Raw genomic sequence first — 23,602 nt, 5'->3', positions numbered from 1 at the left:
TAACTGCAATAGTGAATCATGCCTGTGATTTTTAAATACAGTTTATAGGAGTTGGTGATTGAAAAGCGCATTAAAAACAGATAGATGAGAACATGCCCTGAATGTCTGAACAGTTGTTTGTTGCCGGTCCCATACATTTTAAATGGAAAAAAATGGAAAGACTAATGTGACCTTGAAGTATTGCGCACTCATTACAATCCAGCACATAAATTTTCTTGAATGCAAAAAAGGTAAAACGCTTTATGAAGTTGTTTTTGTTTTGTTTTTTACTATCGTGGTCTTTTTTTTTTTTTTTCGTGTATCAGGCGTTTGGATTATGGTAAAATAAGGATCGTGTGTTAGAAACTTATTGGAATGTCTCGTAAACTGTGTTTAATCAAAGGAAAAAATTCATTCAGAAGTTGCTGCCCTTTTAATGTTAAAGTCCTCTCCACAATCCTAGTCACTAGTTTGGATTTTGGGTGGTTTATAAGGTGTGTACTGCATTTTAAATAATGAAATACTCCCTGTATTAAAAATCTGATTGTTGTACAGTATTTAACATGATTGGTTGGGAGACTTCAGTTTTAGGTCACTGGGTCATTCTGGGCCCAATAGAGTGGTAAGCAGAAACATGCTTTATGTTCTCCATTTCAGCTAAGTGCCACTATATTCAGCTTGGAATACCCGGCTTCTTTATATATGTGACACTTTTTTATTTTTTTTGGGTGGTTGATTGTGTTTAATACTTGCCATTTTAACGCAGTGGTTGGGTGGTCTAACATTTTTAAAAGTGTTTGTTCTGCTTTACAAAGCAAAAATGTATAGTTAATTGTGGAAGACACTAGAAGATAACGAAGCTCCACACCTTTTTGTAAATTTCCTTCCAACCAGCTATATAGATATAGAGCGCTGCTAAGCACAATTATTGTGAAATTATTTTACGAAGCAATTTCAGGATAGTCCTAAATGTACCTTGGTTGTGTACACAGGACAAATAATTTGCTAAAAAAGTTTTAATAAAGCAGTGAGCTATTTGTGTGTTGCGCCCCCCCCCCCCCACCTTAATATTAAATTTTACAGCAGTGATGCCTTTGAGGAGGGTGGCAGCTCTTCTTTGATCAGTATCCTTAGATGATCTGTGAGACCTAAGGGATTGTATGGAGATAGGATACCAGATGGCTTATGATTCTCACAAACCGTTTCACTCCCTCCTAGTAGTTCATTTGTCTGAAAATTGGTGAAAGCTGAAATAGATGTACTGTATATTCTGAACATGTAATTGTGAGCAGAAAAGCTAAAGACACTGAGGACTCCTTCACACGCTTGCGCTTCTTTTGTGCTTTTCAGATGTCAATAAATGCATGGAAAAAGCATTAAAAAAAGGACCATTATCAGTCAGTGGCTGCGCCGTTTACATTTTAGAACATGGCAGGCCCTAATGGTCATGTTTAATGCACGCTAGCATTACCACGCAAAGCATGAAAGCATAAAACTTATGTGTGAGCAAACCCTAAAATGGTATTGTAAGAAAAAAAGGAAACTACCAAAAACTAAGTAGCCGTTCAGATCATCCGAGCGAGTCACCTGAGATAAAGTTATAAAAACTTCTTTTTACAGATTATTGTAGCAAAATATCATCCTTTTCCTTGTTTTCAAATTATTATTCCAGTTACTTATTTATGTTTGACTGGTAAACCACAAATTGGCATGATATGGAAATCTGCATGATCAACTCCCAGCTGTGCAAATAGCTTCACATTAACTCTTTTATAGATCAAGTACGTGCCATCTGTGAACATCGACTCCTGGACTTACTGAAGGAGTTGTCTTGTTAGTGGTGTTACGTATTGCTAATTTTCCTGCAATTGTAGAAACACTGTATAGATAATTAGAAGGCACTTAACTTATGACCATATTTACCACCTTGCTGGGAGTTCCTTGCATGTACAGGTGATGTCTGGTGCATTTCTAAAGAAGTTCTTCACAATCTGTTGGTCATGAAAAGCTGATTTATTTTTATAACCACCTAAAATACAAATTGAACACCTATTTCAGTAGCCAGGCATAAACGCACATTTTCACAGTGATTTCATTTTGTAGAACCTACTCCAGGGATGTTTTGTTCACACAAGTACAAGGGAGTCTTCAGTTAAGCATGAAGTCAAAATTTGCTCCTGCTTGGTCCAAATGAATGCGATGTAAGCAAACACCTTTGAACCATACATCCCAACTTTCCCGATTTGTGACAGGACATCTCACTTTGTGGGCTGCAAAAGGATTGGGGCTGAAACAAGTGGGTGGGGTTTTTACCGAACCTTGGCATGTTTGGGCAGAATGGTGGCTGGCCTTAATTTGTCCCGATTTTAGGATTCTAAATGTTGGGAGGTTTGATTGAACATTGTGAAGGCGTCTGGATGCATGATCCTGGTGCCTGCATATCTCTAATGTTTAGATCAGTGGTCAGTGAATGGGTAAATTACCCCAAGTGGGGTAAAATGAAATTCCTGGGGGTAGTGCTGCTGATTCACATGCTGTCAGTTGGATTGTAGACCCCTTTAAAAGTGAAATTGCTGTTTTACCAGAAGAGCCTCAAGGGTTGGCAGAGGCACTTCTTGAGCTTCGATGCAATAATGAAGCAGGTATTGCATTTGAAAACAAAGCAGATCTGTCATATTTTTGGATGTCAACAGCTGCAACAACCTACCTTTGCAAACAAGGATTTTCCACTCTAATGAACATAAAGGCGGAGAAATTGATAGGACGCTGAAGACTGTATCCAAATTGCTCTATCAAAACGCCCCAATATTGATGCTCTTGTATAAAAAATGAAACAACATCATTTCTCCAAAACCTGCAGTTTTGAAGTGGAAGCTTTCAAAGAAATTTTGAATAGATTCAATAAAATTTTGAATTCCATTAATTAATATATGATTTCCTTCCTTTCAAATCAAGGGGGTAATGTCGGCGTATCTAAATATATTTGGGGGTAGAAAGTAAAAAATTTCCCTGACCCCTGGTTTAGATGGACAGCAGCAGAAACTGGTTCAACCCCTCCAGTTTTTTAGTGTTTGAGGCTGTCCCACAATTCACATGATTTGCTTTTCTGAATTTGAGAGGCATGCAGACATTGGGATCAATGTATTACATAGATTTTTACCTGTTTATTTTTATAATGACCATATTATAATGTGGATTGTATTGGGTACCTCTCATATCCCCTCTACCTTACACAGATGTTAGGTGAAGATGACATCTGTAGAGATCACAAGGGGATGGTTCTTAAATACTAGTAAAATTGGTAAACTTAAATGCAGCAAGTTCGGTTGTATAGATGCTTAACTGTATTTAGACTGACACTGCACGTGTGTGTGTCTTATCTCGCACACATAATTACTGCCGCAGAGAATCTGCTAAACGTTTATTGTTCTGCTCCCTTAGGACTGAAAATAGCAAAGTTTTGATGTTTAAGTGGAATATAAAATCAGGAGAAATGAATGTAAAACAAATACAGGTAGAAGTAATACAATGTTGGTGTGTAATACCCAGTAAATAAATATATGAACAGATAAGTGATAGGCCCCTGGAACCTGCATATGAAAAGACATAGTGATGGGAGCTGTTGAAAGCACATCTGTCATAACATTTCCTCCCCAGTCTGCATCTGCTCAGTGTTATCGCTTGCTGAGTGCTGATGCTGCTTTTCAGCCTGTGGTTCTGCTCCTAGAGAGCAATCCTTTTCAAGTGTGAAGTGTAGCTGTGTCATCAATCTATTTCAGCTTGTCCTACGTGCACCTTGTAATGCAAGTCCTTTTAATTTAGGTTGGTTAAATAATGTCTTGGCCACGAAGATTGTTTTTAGCCTTTAGGATATCTCACTTGAAGATGTGTACACTGACTTCCTAGCCTGGGGGCAGTGGGGGGGGCTCTCCATTGTTACAATGAACCTGCCTGTATCATTTCATGTGTTATATACTACTGCTAATTTAATATATGCAATCAAGCTCTATAACAGCTTATTTCTGTGATTTGACTGTATGATAAAAAGTATTGTTTGGTCCTATGTCTACTGCTTTGTCTGCTATAGTTTTTTTTTTTTTTTTTTTTTTTTTTTTCATTGAAATCCCCTATTTGCGAATCATTGTTGGGATGTTTTCCTTTTTAAATGTTCTGTTTTATCACCAATACCAATGTAAAATGAAGCCATTAAAATTTTTGGGTTCTTAAAACCTTTTTGCTTTTTTATTTTTTTTTACTTTTGTGAGCAATATTTCAGACCCATGGTGCAATTTTTAGTTAATGTATCCCTTCATCATCATCATCCTCTGTTTATAAAGCGCCAATATATTCCGTAGTGCTTTATAATTGGGGACAAATACAGTAATAAACAAACTGGGTAAAACAGACAAAGAGGTGAGAAGGCCCTGCTCGCAAGCTTACAATCTATGGGACAATGGGAGTTTGATACATAAGGTTAAATCTACATTTTGCATTTCAGTCCAGCAAGACTGCAAAGGTAAAAGTGATTCGTAATCTAAATAATCCCATCACACAACAATGTTGGTCAGGGGGGTAGTTGTCTTGTGTGAAATTGTGTAACTGATGGTAATAGGGTAATGTAGTGAGGTTAAGAGGGTGGTTGAGGAATATTATAAGCTTGTCTGAAGAGGTGGGTTTTCAGAGAACGCTTGAAAGTTTGTAGACCAAAGGAAAGTATTATTGTCTGAGGGAGTGAATTCCATAGAGTGGGTGCCTCCTGAAAAAAGTCCTGTAACCGGGAATGGGAGAATTATCTGGAACTGGAGGGACTGCTTATTACTGTGAGAAATGAGAGTTTATGCCCATGTATTATACAATATTTCTAAATATATAACATGTTTTTGTCTATGCCTTTCACTTTACAAAGCAAGAAAATGTTAATGGTGGGGGATGGTCTGTCATATATGTATGGTTTCCCTTCCACACAAACTGAACTAGTTTTTTTGGGGCGGAGGGGAGATTTAAATGGCTCACAGAGAGAAATAGAAGCTGTCTATTTGCATAACAAGGCAAGTTACTTGAGATTGCTTATGTTTTGTCACCTGTCAGACTAATGTGAGTAATTTTGATTGTTATTTGCTAGTTGTCTGGCTCTCGGGGATTATCATTGAGGTATGTTATTTCCAGTCTTTATCTTAAACTTTTAGATGGTCTAAAAAGTAAGGTGACCGTACTTGTAGGTGAGTGTACACAAAGCACTAAAGTAACTTACTACAGAAAAAAGCAGTTAGTAGAAAAATGGCATATAATGGTCACCATTGAAAACTGTAAGATTTTCTGGAGATCAGACGAGGAATGAGTGTTGGTAGTATAACAAGACTAAGTGGTCTATAAGCTCCACTGGTGTTCGTAATTACATAGGACAGCAACTGAGCAGGCCCAATATGGCTCCCTCACCCTCTGCAAAAATGTGAAGTACTTTGAGCCCTATTGGGAGAACAGCATTAGAATGTTAGCTATGTGGCAGCATCCTGTACCCTATGTCTCGTATCTGTCCAGTCTCTGTCTTCCTTGTTTGTCCTTGTCATATCGGAATTGTTTCTGCATGCCATGCAGTTTGTGCTATATGCCTCCTTGCATTAATTATTCTGCTCTGTAACCATGTACATGTTCTGTCTACTGTTGATATATGTCATATTTGTACTACTATGTTAGGCATTGCAGGAGCTGTGGCGCCATACAAATAAATGATATATAAATAGCGATTACATTTATTTTATTATGTGCTTTGTGAAAGGGCATCTCAGAGGGGATTTGGGTAAAACAAGTGTTTGTGTATACTTTTTATACCTTGATAGTGTACAAGATCTTAACAAATGTGTCAACTCTGATTAGAAACATCTGTTCTTTGAATTAATTCCTTCATTCCTGTTCATATCCCTCTCATCAGCTCACACGCAAGGATCCATTTGACATAATAAAACCACATCAAATATAAATGATATACTAAAATAAGATAAAAACAATGTACATATTTTCATGCTAAAATAAATTGACTTTATCCCAAAAAATATCTTTGACAGTTTCCACTGTGACTAGAAGAAATATATTATCGCCACCAGCGTAATGTTTTCAGTGGGGAAAAACCCAAATTGGCTTCTATAGGGAGGTGGAGATGGCAGAGTGACTAAATAGATTGCAGTAGTTTATAAACTGACCACTGATTTTCGAGTTTAGAAGTAAATTTTATAAAAAGTTTGATAAATTCTAGTAGAAGGTGAGCAGTAATATTGGTGTTTGCTCAGAAAACCCTGTAGTTTCCTTACTGCATGCTCCTAGATTTCTGTCTCCAGTTTGTGTGTACTGTTGGAAGCAATTGTTGCTACACTAAATATTTTTGTGTGACCTTCTCTACCTCTTTACATATAAAAGTAACTTTGTAATTATTTGTAAACAATTGGAGCAAAACATTTGTTATCCTATAAATGTTTTTTTCCTTCACTGGAAGAAAATAATTTTGTCATGGACAGTCCTTTGTTACGTTTTTGCATTTCTAGCTCTCTGTCGTAGATCTAATGTGTGTTTTCACTTTGTTTAGTTAGTAACATTAACAAAATATTTGCCTTTTAGTAATGATCCAATATATGCACATTTGTGTTTATTACAAACTCACAAGATTCCTGGATACAAATGAACAATAATTGTGGACATTTCATGTTGCAGTCTTAGAATTCGGAGTGTCTTAGTACATTGTTGGTTTTTGCTGCTTTGCTTTCATACCTACTTTACATGGAATATTAGATATGCAAATACCCCTTCAGGCAAAACATGCCACTGTAAGTGTTGTTTGATAGGTGTTGGCAACCTGAAAATAAACAACCTGAAACTAAGCACGCTTTTCTTGTAAATATAGAAATACAGGTATATGTATATTTTGTGTGTGTGTGTGTGTATATATATATATAATATATATATATATATATATATATATATATATATATATATATATATATATAATTTATTTATACAAGTTAACCTGTGCATGATACTCATGCATTCTAGTCAAATCAAGCTACTTAAGGTGTTCTTGTCATACATTTGGGCCTAGCCCAGGCCTCCTCAGGGGAAGAGCGTTACTTCCCGACGCAAGCGCCCTTTTTTAATGTGGTTTTGTCCACATGTCACCACCTCATCATTTTTCTCCATCACCTCATCCTTCATCTTCATCGCCATATCCTTCATCAATCTACTTAAGGTGTTAAAAACTCCCCACTGTCACCCCCGGCATTCACCAACCACTCCCAACTGTCACTTCTCCTTCAAGAAATATATAGGTCAGTGTATAACTCTGCCCAGCAGGTGGCGCTGCAGCTTGGTTTTGTTTTTTTCACACACGCCACTAGGCATTTATATAGTAGAGAGATATATATATATATATATATATATATATATATATCTCTTGTACACCATATGATTTAACATTCCTCAACATCTATCAACCTCCCCCTGCCCTTCATGTGCTTGGACATTTTTAAAATAGTCTTCAGCGTCTTTTTACTTGCTGAATCTTCTATACTTTGGTAATGTACGCCGATGAAAGGAGATTGGCCTTAAAGTACATAAGTTGATATAAATCTTGATTTGCAAAAGAATAAATTCCTTCCCCCCCCCCCCCCCCCCCTCATATTGCAAACTGTACAAGTATACAGATAGATTACATGCAGTGTAGGTGGTCAATATGTGGACTGGACCAAAAGCCTATCAAACATTATGGAGGCACTCGCACAATAATGCCACTCATTTCTATTGAATCGACAGGCTTACAAAATGTCCATTTACATTGTGTACAGGCATCAAGTGAACGCTAAATTAAATGTTCTAGTAATTAACTATGAATCTGTTTCTACCTGGTGGGCATAACCACACGAGCATTAGGTTAGGCAAGTTGCCCTGACTCTTCATAACACCAGCACCATAGAAGTCCACGGGGGAATATACTAACAGTCAATGTACATTGACTATAGAAATCAATTGTTTTAATTTTTTTACACTGATGTACACCTTGATTTGCTATTCGCCAAATCTATTATTTGCCTTAAACGCCAGTTTTCCAGATCTCCCTAAAATCGCTGGACATGGCAAAATCACTGCAATCATCAATTTGTAAAAAAAAAAACGTGTAGCACACACTCCTGAAACTCTGCTTATGTGAATAGACCATTGACATGATTAAGAAATGTACTGCCTCCCCAAATCCTGAACCAACTCCAGTGGCGGACAGCCTGGTCTGGCTTCTACTGAAACAGAGAGCAGTCAGTGTGTTCTCCTCCCAGGTACTACCAGCCTTGTGCTGAAAAATGCCGGGGCTTTACCTAATGCTCCGAGCTCTAGGGGCCACGGTAATAAACAAGAGTGGAACCCCTGGAGTGGCAACTATCCCAGTACTTCCAATATGTACCAGGATCTTTAAGGCCGCTGCCCATTATTCCAAAATAGTACGAAAAAAAGACAACCATGACTTTAAAATAAACTTTAATTGTTTAAAAGACTCCTTAAACACTCGTTCACCACTTTATTAAACATTACCATAGTTTATATCCTCATCTTTTCCTTTGTTCTTGATCTGTCATAGTGGGGAGTAGGGGGAGGCAGTGTGCATTTGGTCACTAGTACTGCCCACCACTAAATGATCAAAGCATAGTGTTCCCGGAACTCCCCATCACAAGTGATTTGTCATATTTTCTAATTTTGATTGGTTAGAGGTGAAGTGTTCTGTGAATGCCATGCTTTGATACCATGAATAGAGAATGAATAAATCTAATGTTGTGGGTGGAATAAAACCATTAACAATGCTGTAGCGCTCCGATCACTTCAGTGGAGTTTCCACATGTAGTGCATACACTCAAATCCCTATTGAAATAAATAGGAAACCCTCAGAAATTTTTATAACATCGCTGGTAAATCATGTTTTTTGATTTGATCGGAAAGCTCCATTTAGAGTTAGTGAAGCAAATAAAGAAGAACATTTGTGCCTTCAAAAAAACCGTGTTGCATTGCAGGGGGCGGGAGCAAATTTAAAATGTGCAGACAAATTTTGGAGTGTCCTTGCTCAAATGTAAATTAAGGTGTAAAAATAAAGCTGTCCAGCATTTGAACATGCAAAAAATAGATGCAAAATATATAAATAAATGCACTTGCATGCAACTGGGTTTGTCCAGGTTCAGTTTTGCTCCTTTTTTTCCCTTTGTTCGTAATACTAAATGAGCTTCGATAGAAACTGCTTCTTGGCAGATTAGAGCATTTTGACTATAAATCCACTTTTTGTTTTTTTGGTTGCGATTTTATGGAGATTTTGACTGATTTGAAAACTAGTGGGGGAAAAAAAACAACGCTAAGTAGGTTCCTCTTCCATTCTAACTCACATAGAGGCATTTATTTTTAATCGGGTAATTTTTATTTAAAATGTTTTGCACAAACATATCATTAAGATTTCCTTAGTTAAAAATAACAAAGCAAATGTCATTGCAGACAGAAAATACAGAAATGTGTTAACGAGCAGCTAATTAAGCATCCAGTAGAGGAGCTATGCTATGTGAGCAAAGTAGGCAAAATGCGTTGCTGCAAACGCAACGACTCACATATTGTTCATTAAGTGGACTCCTATAATGTCTGTAGATAACTGTTCTTCATACAGTTATCAAACCATCAGCCATGGTTTTGTTTTCTTCCAGGCATTGACCAAACTGCACCTATTACTGTTAATATGGTCCTGGTCACACAGGTGAGTAAATGACCAAACGAAAAATATGCCAACTGTAAATGAGAGTATAGATTATTTATTAACATTCATTTACATGGCACAAGCATATTCCACAGGACTTTATAATTAGTAAATTTAGGGGTTTGATATACAATGTTTTTAGGTTAATGCTAGTTGTAAAAATACATTTTTGTTAAATACAATTTAATGTATGTCTCTGTACTTCTGCTGACATAACCTCAATAATCCAGTTTTGCATGTCGGTCAACAGTTACCAAGGACAACATTGTGTCTGTAAAATTCAGTGAAGGCTACATTAGTTTTAAAGAAGGTTGCACTATAAATGTATAGAATACTATATAATTCACCACTAATGTTTTGATCATAAGCGTTTTAGTTTGTCCTTGTTCCACTTTATGCAGTGTGGATCAGTGTGATAACTCCTACCTGCTGTCACTGATATGACAACCCCCATATGGAGTGGAAGGAAATTAGCTGCAAGAGTTTTGTGTAATACCTGAATTGTACAATGTTCGATGTATTTCAGAACACACAGGGGCACATTTATCAACACTCGCAAAATATGAAAAATAGTTTTCAATCCTTATCACATTGATAAGAATTGAACTATTTCTCATATTTATTAAAAAAGCAACACAGGAACAGCAGTTCCTAAAAACTGCTGTTCCTGTGAAGTGGAAAACATGCTTACCACTGCCTCTTCGTTCCCGAAGCAGCATGCGGTCAACGGGGCTCCTCTTCTGACTCCAGTGCGCGTGCGCCGAGTGAAACCCTCGGGCATGCGCACAAACATCTCTGCTCTCTCTCGGCAATGCAGAGAGAGAGCGGTGAGTGACAGGGAGGGATCATGCTCTTCAGAGCAGAGCTGACAGCACTGAAACTTTTCATTTATGATAATGTACACCAGCTTGAGCTGGCGTACATGAACATGTTTGAAAAGTTAATTTCATTTATTGTTAAATAGCGTTACTGAGCACTCCCCATACACTGTTATGGGGAGTGCTCAGTAAAATGATAGGAGATGCAAAGCCGCAAATATCTATATATCTGCTGCAATGCTACAATCCTAAATAGCAATTTAGTGTTTAATTTAATTTAGTGTTGTTTTCGGGGATTTTACAGGGGGGAAACCTTTGATAAATAGGCCCCACAGAGTGTATGTAAGACAACTGTAGGAAGTTTTCTTCTTTATTTTACATATATAATGCAATTATTCACAAGAATGGACATATCCTTTTTAAGTGTGGTCACATTTGGTTGAAAGCCAAAAAGGAGGTATAGGTCTAAAAATTATTAGGGTCAAAGGGTCAATATGCATCATCCAAAATCCTCTTGCTTGCTGTGGAGTTGTATGTAAACTATTTATTTAGGAGTCAGTTAAGGGGTAGAGAAACTCAAATTTCTTGCTTATGGAAATCCGTTTAAATAACGAGCACCCGCAGCCTATATCACATGGCAATCCTTGGTACGTAGGTGTGAAAGTGACTCTGCAGTATGGATTCATTGAAACTGTTGAATGTAAATAAAAGTATACTTTACAGCTTCTTTATGGCTGTCATGTAATATCTTATTTTATCTTTGATAAGCCGACATTACGACATCTCCCACTCCAACCCCATTTCTTATATCGCCATATCGTTTCTAAATAAGGGTTATGAAGAAATGCGTATCTCAAAATACCCCGCTCCTTTCCTTCTGAGACTATAGGGGACGACCAGTGTGAGCTTAATGTGAATAGAAGGATTGCCTTCTTAAGCTGGGTACACACTACACAGTTTTCATCCAATAATCAGCTAAATCAGCCGACATACGACCGCTCGTTCAAAAGTCAGGTCAGTGTGTGCAGTGACACGATGGTCGAAAGTCTGCCCATATGGACGATTGTCGCCTCATTTGGTTGGTCCTACCATTAAATATTTTCGTTACAATCTTGTTTCCGTTGTGTAGTGTGTATAAACTTCCGACCGATCCACAACAGTGAGTACGAAATTAGTCACTGCTCACGACAACATGGCTGTAAAAAGTCGCTAGAGGGACGTCCACTCTTCCCTTTATTGTCCTAAACAAGGCTAGTGTGTATGCAGTCCATGGACCGAGCGATTGAAACATCGATCGCATGTAAAATCGCTCGGCATAAAAAGTTGGTGGAAATTTCTGTAGTGTGTACCCAGCTTTATTCTATTCTTCCGCAGACATTTGGGGAAAACAAACAGGACTTTCACATGTCCTAACCTTTGTAAAACACAATTAGGTGGGGGAAACGCGTTAGGGTGCTCGGAAGAATGTATGCAGCTACTGTATTGAGTAAAATATACCAATATGCAGAGTTGGACATATCTCAAGTAACCAGGGCTTCTCCAAATACTGTGCTTATGCCTAATATTTAAATGCTTCTAAGGACCTTATTGAAGTACTCTTTGGGAGATACCACTGCCTAATTTTTAACCACATAAGGGATAGCCATTGAAAGTGCCACTAAATCATAAAATATGAGTTGGTATCAAATGGCATCCTGTAGCATTCACAAATCTACATGTAAAAGTTTCAATACATTGCCAGAACTTGTGATTTACGCTGTCTGCTTTTATTGCCGTGTCAGTACATGCAGTATCGTTGGGCTTATTAGCAGTATGTTCGATGTGCATTGGCATAACTATTTCAACTATTAAAACCAATAATTAGTACATAGTTATTAAACTTTTAATTGTGGCTCTTTTGTTAAAAGCAATGTCTCGCGTTAGCGGACTATTTATCTGTGATAAAGATGACTTTTATTTATTTTCCTTTATCTCGCAGGTTGCCTGTTGTATCCCTGCGCAAGTCATGAAACGTGGACGATTACCCAGCAGCAGTGAAGAGTCTGATGACAATGCCAGTAAGTTCTCTCTCTACACCTCTTACTAGTGAAATCTATTTCACCAGAGGACATGTACAGTATGCATTAAAGAGGTTTATGGGTAACCAAGGTGAGCGAGTCTAAAGCAGAGGAAAATAATTCTCTTTATTGCACGCGTAAGCAATATGATTGTCTGTTAACAATTGTGTATGTAATATGAAAATATATACATGTGTTGTAAATAGTGCTGTTATACAAGGCAGCTTGTTTTTTCGGATAAAATGATACTTTAAGCTACCTGAAAGTATCTTACAGCATTATAGTTGTAACATGTCTCCTATAATGTGTTTGTTATGTTGTACCCCTAAGGTGACGCATATCAGGAATGATATTTGTCTATGGCAGCCCTCAGAGGTCTATATAAAGCATTGGAACTTGCCTGTCACCACCAAGTGCAGAAAGAATGTTTGGACTGCAGTCACCTTTCAGTTTTAGATATGTTTTGAATATTTAATTTTGATGTTTCCTAGTGTAACTAGGAGAATACACTTACTCTACAACAACTTAGATTTCTGCCCCTAGTACCCATCATACCTAGATGTGTTACTAAAAAAAAGCAGCAGTTATTAGCATTTGTGGTACACAGTTGATGGTGATTTATACACATGTAACAACCTTTTGAACTCTGCACCTATCCCAAACCAGACTGATCCAGCCTGGATCCCCTTGGACTTATTTTAATGTGTTCTGTATTTAGACTAGAGTCGTATGGGCTCAGGCTGTTTGCTTTGAATGTACAACACTTTTGGACAACCACTTCGCAAAAGAAAGATACATGCTGGTGCTCCTGGTGGAATTAGTCAGTCCATAGTTCATAAGAGACAGTAGAGCTATGTACAGCTTGCAATGTACTTGTAAAATCTGCATCATTAGTTTACTTTGGGGAGATGGGGTGCGGTGTTTTTTTGAGAAAGGACTGGTAAAGTGAACAATCTCTTTAAATTACACAGGGCTTTTTCTTTTCTTTTTTTTTCCCCCCTCTTTCCCCCTCCTTTTTCTTTACCATGAGATAGTAAACTTTGTTAAACATTTGATGTATTGTTTTGTGTCAAAAGTAAGCATAAGGGGGAGGTGGATAAAAGGCTTTTATTTTTTCAAACAAAAAGAAAGTTGTCAGCGCTTATCCTTTAAACTGCATATCTGTGTGTGTCTAGCAAAATGAAAAGATGAGGTATTGGTTCATATTTTTATCAAAAGACTTAAGCCTGCATCCCAACGTCAAGGGTACCTCCATTATATGCATATTTATTTTTTAAAATCTGTTTATTTTCATCAACAACAAATACAGGGATTATAAATCAAAGACAGCGGGTAACAAATTGGCAATACAATGACTTACGTAATGTAACATATTAGGTATAGTGTTAAAATAATGCAATTAAGTGAGAGCCAAAGTGGTCTAGTCTAAATGCTTGCAATGGAAATATGCTACTGACTGTTGTCTATTTCGCAGTAGCGAGTCCTGGAAAAGATCCCAGGATTGAAACCAAGGGAGATGCAATGTTGTTGGATTTTACTTTTATAAAGGGGAGAAGGGAATCATTGGGGAAGGGGGGGATACAGACAGGAATGGGGGAGAAGGAACAAATTATTGAGAGAAAAGAGGGAGGGAAAGAGTGGTGACAGTAGAAGTGAGAAAACATCCGGAACGGGGTGACCTGCATGTCTGCTGCCCTAGAACAGGGGAGGGGAGAAGAGTTGGAGGACCCCCCCAAGGAGATCTAAAGTTAACAGGAAGGTAGAAGAAGGGTATCGGTTCACTGGGTGCCAGGCATCGATGTTTGGTGGTAGGTGTACTGTTGGTCCCATATATTGTGGAAATTGGACAGTTTGTCCCGGAGAAAGCTTGTGATGTATTCCATTGATACTGTATACCATACCCATGAGACAACCGTCTGGACGCATGGGGGGGGGGGGGCAGGAGGATCTCCAGTCTGTGGCAATCTGCAGTGAAGGCTTTTCTTTAACGACCTATTTGTATATTAAAAAGTGGCTAGATAGGGAGCAATGTTATACATTCCACTGGTGAATGCACCTAAAAATAGGAATTAAAAATATGCCAACTTTTGTTAATGATACGATCAGCAAACAGGTGATGGAATGCTGCAAGCAACGTTCATAGGCCGTCATTCTTATACAAGTGTATGCCAAATCTGTAACTCAAAACAATCAAAAGATCCATATTTTTAGGTGTGTTCACTATGCTATTCAATGCACTATGAACCGAGTGTGCATGAGAAGTGCTGTCTGTGCACAGCATTTTGTTACACAGTGCTTTTGGGGAATTTCATCTGCGGCCACATTGTTCAAATGCATGTGTGATGTTTAAAAAGACAATTAACCAAGAAAAAAAAATAGATATGTTTTTTGTATTTTCTTTATTTGGCTACAGGGCTGATAGCATGTAGAAGGAGCATGTGTAATTACCACTGTGACAATAGTAGATATGTCAGTGTTCTTTTTTTTTTTTTTTTTTTTTTTTTTTTTTTTCTTTTCTAGTTTAAATATTTAACCTTGTCTTAGTATACACACTCAAACAACGTAAGTATGTACAAGCTCTATAATGACATCTGCTATTTGTAGCAACAGGTAGTGACTACTTAGAAACAAGAACAGCATTGAATGTAAGTGACAGAACCTTGTATTTACGGGGATTTTAGCTGTCATACAGATTAACGCCCATTTTCTTTCAAAGAATTAATGGTAAATTAGTGTCTTGTGTATTTGTTCACGAGATGACATGATCGTGTGTAAAGGGAACACGGTTGTTAAGCAAGAAATATGTGCAGTTTAGTTGTACCTGAATTACTGTATAACTATATAAACACACATTGCTTTGCACTTACAGGTATATTAATAGTTTAATTAGGCTTGCTGTGTGGTGGAAAAAGTCATGGTCCATTTTAATATATTTGTTTACAATATTATTAATGCAATTTTCCGATCTTGCACTGTGATATTTAGTTGCCTCTAGTGTAATGCTGATTGTAGTTTTTAACCCAGGAGCGTAACTAGAAATGGCAGAGCTCCGCAGCAAAGGATGTAAGCTGCGCCCACGCGCTGCTATCTGCAATGTATTTCACTCCCAATTTATGTTGTGTGACACCGTAATGTAACAGTGATCAGTCAGGTCAGGAAGATTATAGGCTGTAGATACACATTTTAAATATCCCGTACAAAACCGGCACACCAGCTCTAACTAGGGGGGAAAAAAAAATCTGTATAGCTGGAATTACTTGTATACTGTTTTATTCTGTAATTACAGATGTGTACAGTGCTCTTAGCTTTTATAAAAAAAAAACAAAAGACAAATAAAACACAATAATTGCATTACAATAATTCTACTAAGTATTTATTACAAACCCCAGTATGGGGATTGGCAGGACTGTGACAAATATGAAAAGCCGCATAGAGTATTGTTTAAATAGGATTTTAACCACAGGAAATAAAATTTCAATTTGAGCATTCACTCTAGGTATAATGCACTAACCGACCTATGCATACTTTTATTTATCTGCTGACTGTTGCGAACAAGTTGAACTTTCTCACACTAGGACAAACTTTCTTAGTTTGAGGCACGCTTAGGGTCTCCATAATTTTTTCAAGGCACCCATAAGCCAAAATAATTACCAAGTAGTCACCCTCCTTGCTTACCACCAGCCCTGGCCACGGCACCCCAGGGAGATCTCTCGCGCACCCCAAGGAGCCACGGCACCCAGTTTGGGAATCACTGCACTAGGATCTAGGATCTTTCTAGACAATTTGAGCCAGGGATGCTTATAATGTACAGCCCTCCATAGAATTTATTCTCATCATAAGACTAATATATTTCTGACCTGCGCTTCACCCTCAAAGTGTATAACGTTGTTTGCTTAAACTTAAACCGGTGTTTAATTTTTCTACTGTTGCCTGACTCATTGTTGACTCCCTTCTTCTGTGAACATATGATTCATGTGTACGTGAAGTTGGTGGGAGAGGTCTTCAACAACCCAGGTGTTAGTTTGAGAGAGAACTGCCTGAGCATTAGAGCTGATCTCCTTCACTGAATCAGGGCATAGTCTTCCACCAAAAACATTTTTTGGGATGAAATTGGGCTTCATTTCTGACCATTCAATCTGGCACCATAATGATGTGTGTATGTATATGTACATGGCCAAAAATATTGGCACCCTTGCAGTGTTTAGCTCCATTCCATTTCCTTCAGAAAAATGTTGAAATTAAAAAATATTTTAGTATCCAAATATGTGAAAGTTGTCTCCTTTTTCAGGAGCATATAACAATTCTGTTATCACTGTGTGTTGGTCTCTAAGCTATTCTCTCTCTACACCACCTCTCTCGATGAAATCATTCCATCATTTGGCTTCCAATATGACCTCTATACTGATGACATGCAAATCTATCTTTCTTCCCTTGTCCTCTTTCCTGCATTCCTAACCCAAATAACCAGCTGTCTCTTGACTAACTACCTGGATGTCACAGCACTTCCTCAAACTCAACATTTCCAAATCCGAGCTCATCATCTTTCATCCTGCCAATGTTACTGTCCCTCCCAGTATCTCCCTCTTGGTTGACAACATAAATCTCTCTCCTGTCACCCAAGCCCCGCTGCCTTGAAGTCACTTTTGACTCAGCCCTCAGTTTTACCCCTCATATTCAGTCCCTCACCAAATCCTGCCACTTCCTCCTCCGTAAAATCACGAAAATCTGTCCCTTTCTCTCTCAGGAAAGAACCAAAATCCTGGTCCATTCATTCATCATTTCTCATGACTATTGCAACCTCCTTCTCATTGGCCTTCCTGACTCTTGTTTTTCTGAACTTCAAACCATACAAAATGCTGCTTCTAGGCTCCTCTTCCTCTCCCATCACTCCTCTTCTGCTACTTTTCTGCATAAATCCCTTCATTGGCTCCCAGAATTCAGTTCAAGTTCCTTTCTCTTACTTACAAGCCCTTACCAACAATTCTCCCCCTTACATCTCCGACCTTGTCTTGAGGTACATTCTACCTCTGACCTTCGCCTCAGTTCACCTTTAATTACCTCCTCTCATGCTCGCCTCCAAGACTTCTGCCATGCTACCTCCATTCTTTTGAACTCCCTACCCTGCCTCACTGCACTGTCCCCCAACCTTCAGTCCTTCAAAAGCTCACTCAAAACTCACCTTTTCAAGCTCGCCTATTCTACCACCTCCTGACCATCTCCATTGCATCCTCTTCCATCGCCTGCTATCTCCATTTTCTCCCAACTAGTCCTACTGACTCTCACCACTGCTCTAGTATGTAAGCTCTCACTAGGGTTCTCTTTACCTATTGTCCCATGTCTGTCTGTCTGACTCCCTTGTATGTCCTGTCATGTATATTGCTTCACTCTGTGTGAGTCCCCATAGCATTACTCACATTCATCTGTGTTCTATGTATTTCCTAATTTATTTGTTAATTGCTTCTGTATCCGGCGCTACGGAATCTGTGGTGTCTTATAAATAAATAAATAATAATGGACAGCTAGAATACACACAAACACCTAAAAGGATGGTTTCTAGCCAATTTCCTTATTATAGATATATGCGGTAGTGCCCACAAATATTGACATGCTTTCAGTTTTTTGTTTGTTTTTGGTTTTTTCTTTTCTTTTTCTTTTGTTTTGTTTTTTTAAGAATACACCATTTTGTCCAGACAATTGCTGAAATTAAAAAATATTTTGGTATCCACATGTGTTTATTTGGTTTGCTGTGGAAAGTAACAGAAAAGTTAGTAGATTATTCCACACACAAATCATTAAATGGGCTGGACAAAATTACCTATTTGAAAGTAGTTAGAAATAATTTAGATTTCAAGTAGGTGATTCTACTTCACTTTGGAACTGAACTCGCCTGTGGTGAGTAGCAGGTTGCTACAATCTAAAAATCATTTATTAAACTAGTTTGAATAGACACGATGATTTAATATCATGTTTAGTGCCACTGTGTGTACTGCAGTACACAATCTCAAGTCAACAAATCAGTCTAGAGAGAGACATTAATGTTTCCACCATGTTATTGGGAATTTTAAGGCCTGTTGCACTGTAGTCAACCTCCCTGGAAAGAGAACTTGATTGCAGAGCAGAATTGTTAGAATGGTGGAGAAAGCGCCTCTATCTATTACCAAACAGATTGAAGCTTGGCTTCAGACACAAGGTACAACCGTTTAATCTCGCACAATCTATTGCCAATTCAATGAAAGGGGTTTATATGGTTGGAGTCCCAGGAGGACCCCAATGCTAGGAGAGACGCACAAGAAAGCCCAACTGAAGTTTGCCCAAACACATCTGAACAAGCCAAATTCCTTTTGGGAGCACGTCGTCCTGTGGACAGATGAGAATTTTAGTATTTTGGTAATGCACATCCTCCTTATGTCTACAGAAAGCAAAACGAAGAATCTTCCTTACCATCACACATGGAAGAAGTTAAGTGATGTTTTGGGGTTGCTCATGGCCAGCAATGAGTCCAGATCTAAATCACATAGAACACCTGTGGAGAGATCTGAAAACAGCAGTTTGGAGAAGGCACCTTCATATCTGGGAGAACTGGAGCATTCTGCACAAGAAGAGTGAACCAAATTGCCAGTAGAGGTGCAGGAAGCTCATCCCTGGCTATAGGAAGCAGATGACTGCAGTTAGTTTGAGCAAAGGCTGCGTTAACAAATATAAGTCTGGAGAGTCTATAATTCTATAGATCATGCACACACCATGCCAGTTTAATATTGTAAGCTGTTGTTTGCTTGTGGAGAGCAAGAAAATGTCCTATCTTCATGTACAGTTATCAGTACTCTCAAAGTAGGTCTTCCTGTCCTGCAACATAAAGTATGGTGGGTGCAGGAAAACGCTTCCATCTGGTGTCAGTTTATCAAAATTTTGTCAACTCTGAAATCTTTTAGAAACCTTTAGACACATTGGTGATTAATGTACTCATAAGTAAATTGTATTTTAGGGTTAGTGGTTAATCAAAACATTTTCCAAAGAATAATGATCGAGTACAGAAGTGCAAAATCTATAGGTTGTAACCACAAATCTGTTCCGAGAATCTGCTTTTGGCATCCCTTGATTTTCCTGTATACATACAGTTGTATGCAAATGTTTGAGCACCCATACTCAAAGTACATATTTAAATCTAATTGAAAAGAAGTTGACAACCTCTGCAAGATAAATACTTGAGCTTGACAGGTTTCTGGCAATTTTAATGCACAAATACTATTTTTGTTGAATTGGAGAGATTGGGAAAAATAAATAAATGGGGAACGTGGCATGTGCTAAAGGTGTGTTTTTTTTGTATATTAATGTAGCTAAGAGTAGTTTATATTCTTGCCACTACCCCCCTCCTCCCTCTTCCTTGCATAACTCTTGTAGCCCAGAAATATTCTTAGGTCTTCGTGCTGCCTGGGTAAGATTTCCTCAGACAGCCATTCCAAGACCTTAATATTTTGTCACTGTAAGTACTTCATGGTTGACTTTGAGGTATTTTGGACCATTGACTTGCTGAAATAGGAAACTTCTTTTGGATTAAATTTCATCTCTGTATATTTTTTTGTTTAACTTGTCCATATCACTTTTTTGTTCCAAAAAGTTTCTGGCTTGCTTAAGTATTGTTTGATATACTTCAGACTTTGAGTTTTACGATGAGATCATAGGAAAGGTTTCCTTCTAACAACTCCTCTATGTAGATAATTGTGTAAGCTGTACCGTGGACCACTACTTCACTGATTGCTAATTTTTCTGCAGGTCCTTTGTTTATTTGATATTTGTGTTCGGCTTTGCATATAGGGCCAGTTTAGAAGCACTTATATCAGATTTTTCTTTTATCTTCCAGATCATTCTTTGACTCCTTCAGTTCCCATAATGTCTTTCTTAACAATGTTTCTGACTGTGGACATTCCAAGCTGGAAGCATTTAGGAATCTTTTTATAGCCTTCCCTTACATTGCAACAGCCAATTATCTTTGGTTTGAAGTTCTGTCAGCTGCTTAGAGGACCATATGGGTGTTGAGAGTAGGCACAACACCCTGAGAGGGTCAGAGCATTTATTCAACTATGGAATTTCTTCACCTGGCTTATTTAAGGCCTAATGAGTTAATCAATCAAGTTTTATGGCTTAAAAATAAATTGAAATGTTTTTAATTAAGTGAAAGGGAGCCCAAGCTTTTTGCACTTTCATTGTTTTAATTTGTTAGACACTAGTTGTGCATTACAAGGTGTTGGAATGTTAAGTTTAAGGTTGTATCATGTGTTAATGTTGACCAAGGAGTTCCCATACGTTTGCATACAACTGTGTCATACTTTGTTTATTTTTATTTTGTTTTGGCTGACATTAATGAAAGGGGTGTTCCGTTAGTAAACGGTCAAAGTGTCCAGTCTACCACTATTTCCACAATGGGCATTTTTAGGTGGATCTGTAAAGCGTAAGTGGGTGTATTGAAGCGCATGTATGAAATGAAGGACGTCTGACAACTATACTCGCTAAAGAAGCAATGTGGGTTTGTTTTTTGTGGTAATAAAACTGCCTTATTAAAACCAGGGTCGAAGCTGAAAAAATGTTGAGCATCACTGTTATAGTAAATCTTGTGAATAATGTCCATGCTTGCTGTGTGTCCGTGGCACAGTCCTCTCTCATGTACAGCATTCTTCAAGCTGCCTGATGAAATTTGGTACAAATGAGCAGCTCCAATCTTCCACAAAGAGAACTGCTTACTTTGATGACAACATGACCTTACTTTCTTCTTTTTTTTTTTTTTTTGGGTCATTAGTTGAGAATGTCAGATTAGATCCTTTTTTAGTTCTTATTTGAGATTTGTTTATATTTTTCTTTTATTTATTTTTTGGAAACCTGGGTCACTTTACCAATTTGAATTTACAAATTTATTGTACAAAGTTAGCAAAACTCCTCCGAGTGGGTTATGCTATAAGAAATATTGAAAATGGCTGCTGAAATCTATTTCAATATGTAATTTTTTATTTATGAAAAAAAAAGAAACATTTTACAATATCATTTTACAATATCAAATGATTGAACAAGTTGTCCATGGCATAGAAAATAAATAACCTATCGCAACCAGTTTATTGTAAGATTCTATAGGATAGAGGGTGGAAGAGCATAAGGAGAGTGGAAGGGAGGGAGGGTTCTCACCAGAGCTGCATTGCAATTATGAGTTTATAATGTGTAACCGTACCTGTAACTTGCTTGCTTGTGAAAGTGATTAATGATACCCCATTTACAAGAGAGCACTTATAATATATTATTGGATATTTGTGGACGTTCAAGATATTGTCATAAAATATATATATATATTTTTATTGTTTTTATTTGTGCTTACTGAATCTTTTCCAACCAGTGGAACCAATTGGCTTTGACTTGTATCTTGCTGCAAAGGAAGTAATATCTTCCATTAACATGTAGAATTCGATCTGCGTAAACCAGTCTAAAACGTTTGGGGCATTTAGATTTGATAGAACTGACTGCCTTAGCACCTTTCCTCAGGTGTTTTAATAATGACTTTCTTATATTTCGAGACTGGTGTATGCATAAGACTCTGTAACCAAAATTCTGGAGTAATTAAAGTGATTCATCTGTAATTTCCTCTGAAATGTGCTTAATTTGAAACCAAAACTCTAGAAACTTTGTGCTTTGTCACTAAATGTGAATGGGAGGAACACAGGCTCAATGACATCTCCAGAATTGGTCTGAAAGACCAGGAAACTTTTTATTGCTGATATATCTGTATCAGCACTAACGCATTTTAACCTGTGTTTCTCCCACTATTTGAGCATCCATGTGTGAATGTAAAGATACACCATTGCTCATCTTCTAGAAACTTTCCTAACTCTCTGCTCCATGCCTTAGTCTACTTGGGAAGGGATCCTGAAATTCTGTTTTAAGTCTTTCACAGCCACATGTTATGTATCCCCAGATGGATCTGGTCGCGTCTAATAGATAGCATGTTGGCCCAGTGGTTAGCATTGCTTCCTCACAACACTGGGGATGCGAGTTCAGTTCCAATAAGGCCTCTCCATGTGGGGGATTTTGTATGTTCGCCCCATGTTTGGGAGTAAACTGGACGAATCCAAACGAAGTCCAATAACATATTCGTAGGTTCAGTACCTGCTGACAATGGACCCTAGTGTGTTTATGTGGTAGGAATTTAGACTGTACGCTCCAATGGGCCAGGGCCTGAGGTGAATGATTAAATATTCTCTGTACAGCACTGAGTAAAACGGTGGCTCTATATAAATAACTGATAATGAATGGACTTATTCTTCCAATAACATGACACTACATAGGGCACACCTAAAGTAGTACATGTAGTCCCTGCACAACCAATACCTCAATGCACCTGGTGGGGAGAAGGGAGGTAGACCTCACAGTTGGGGTAATCTCACCTTATTCTCAACTTCTCAAACACATCGCCTTCACCTGTCGTATTCTCTCCTCGTGGTGTAACCTTGAGAAGGTCCACCAGACGTTTTATTTGGGAAAGCCGTTCCCTCCAAGTAACTTGTGACAACTCGCTCACATATTGTCCAGGAAAAGGGAATACACCATTTATCAGGCCTTTAAGTTACGCAGTCTCTTACTACCCTGATAAGTAGTATATATAAGCGGACAGTGAATGTGCTGATATCAGATGATGATTCTATTAAAGAACAATGGTAACAGTAGTGAATTAGTTCACAGAAATAATACGTTGCCTACTATTTCACTTGGGGCTGCCAACAGGAAATTGGGGTGCTGGTACAATAATTTGGGCCTCCCCTCCATAAGAGAGTAGGAAGTGTCCACCGAGCCACATCATGTTTGTGTGTATGTATATAATACATACATTGTAATAAAACATTACATACATCACAACATCCCCCAGCCCACTGTACTTACTATGCTGTGCTTGTCCCTAGACAGTGTGTGATGTCACTGTCCAGGGACTGGGAGCAGCTGTCGGCTACCTCTTA

At 38.0% G+C, this 23,602-nt stretch overlaps 1 protein-coding gene across 1 annotated transcript in view; it reads left to right on the top strand.

Annotated features, from left to right (window-relative positions):
* Window positions 1-23,602, top strand: part of JADE1 (jade family PHD finger 1) — a 69,798-nt gene that overhangs the window by 5,476 nt on the left and 40,720 nt on the right. Inside the window, exon 2 of the mRNA XM_075199899.1 lies at window positions 12,536-12,614. Coding sequence (XP_075056000.1) covers window positions 12,563-12,614 — 52 coding nt within the window. The 5' untranslated portion in view covers window positions 12,536-12,562. The remainder of the gene's footprint in view (window positions 1-12,535; window positions 12,615-23,602) is intronic.

The sequence above is a fragment of the Mixophyes fleayi genome, chromosome 1 (genome assembly GCF_038048845.1).
Source record: "Mixophyes fleayi isolate aMixFle1 chromosome 1, aMixFle1.hap1, whole genome shotgun sequence".
NCBI classification, from domain to species: domain Eukaryota; kingdom Metazoa; phylum Chordata; class Amphibia; order Anura; family Limnodynastidae; genus Mixophyes; species Mixophyes fleayi.
Note: the sequence above shows the minus strand (reverse complement) of the source record. Positions and strands in the feature narration are given on the sequence as shown.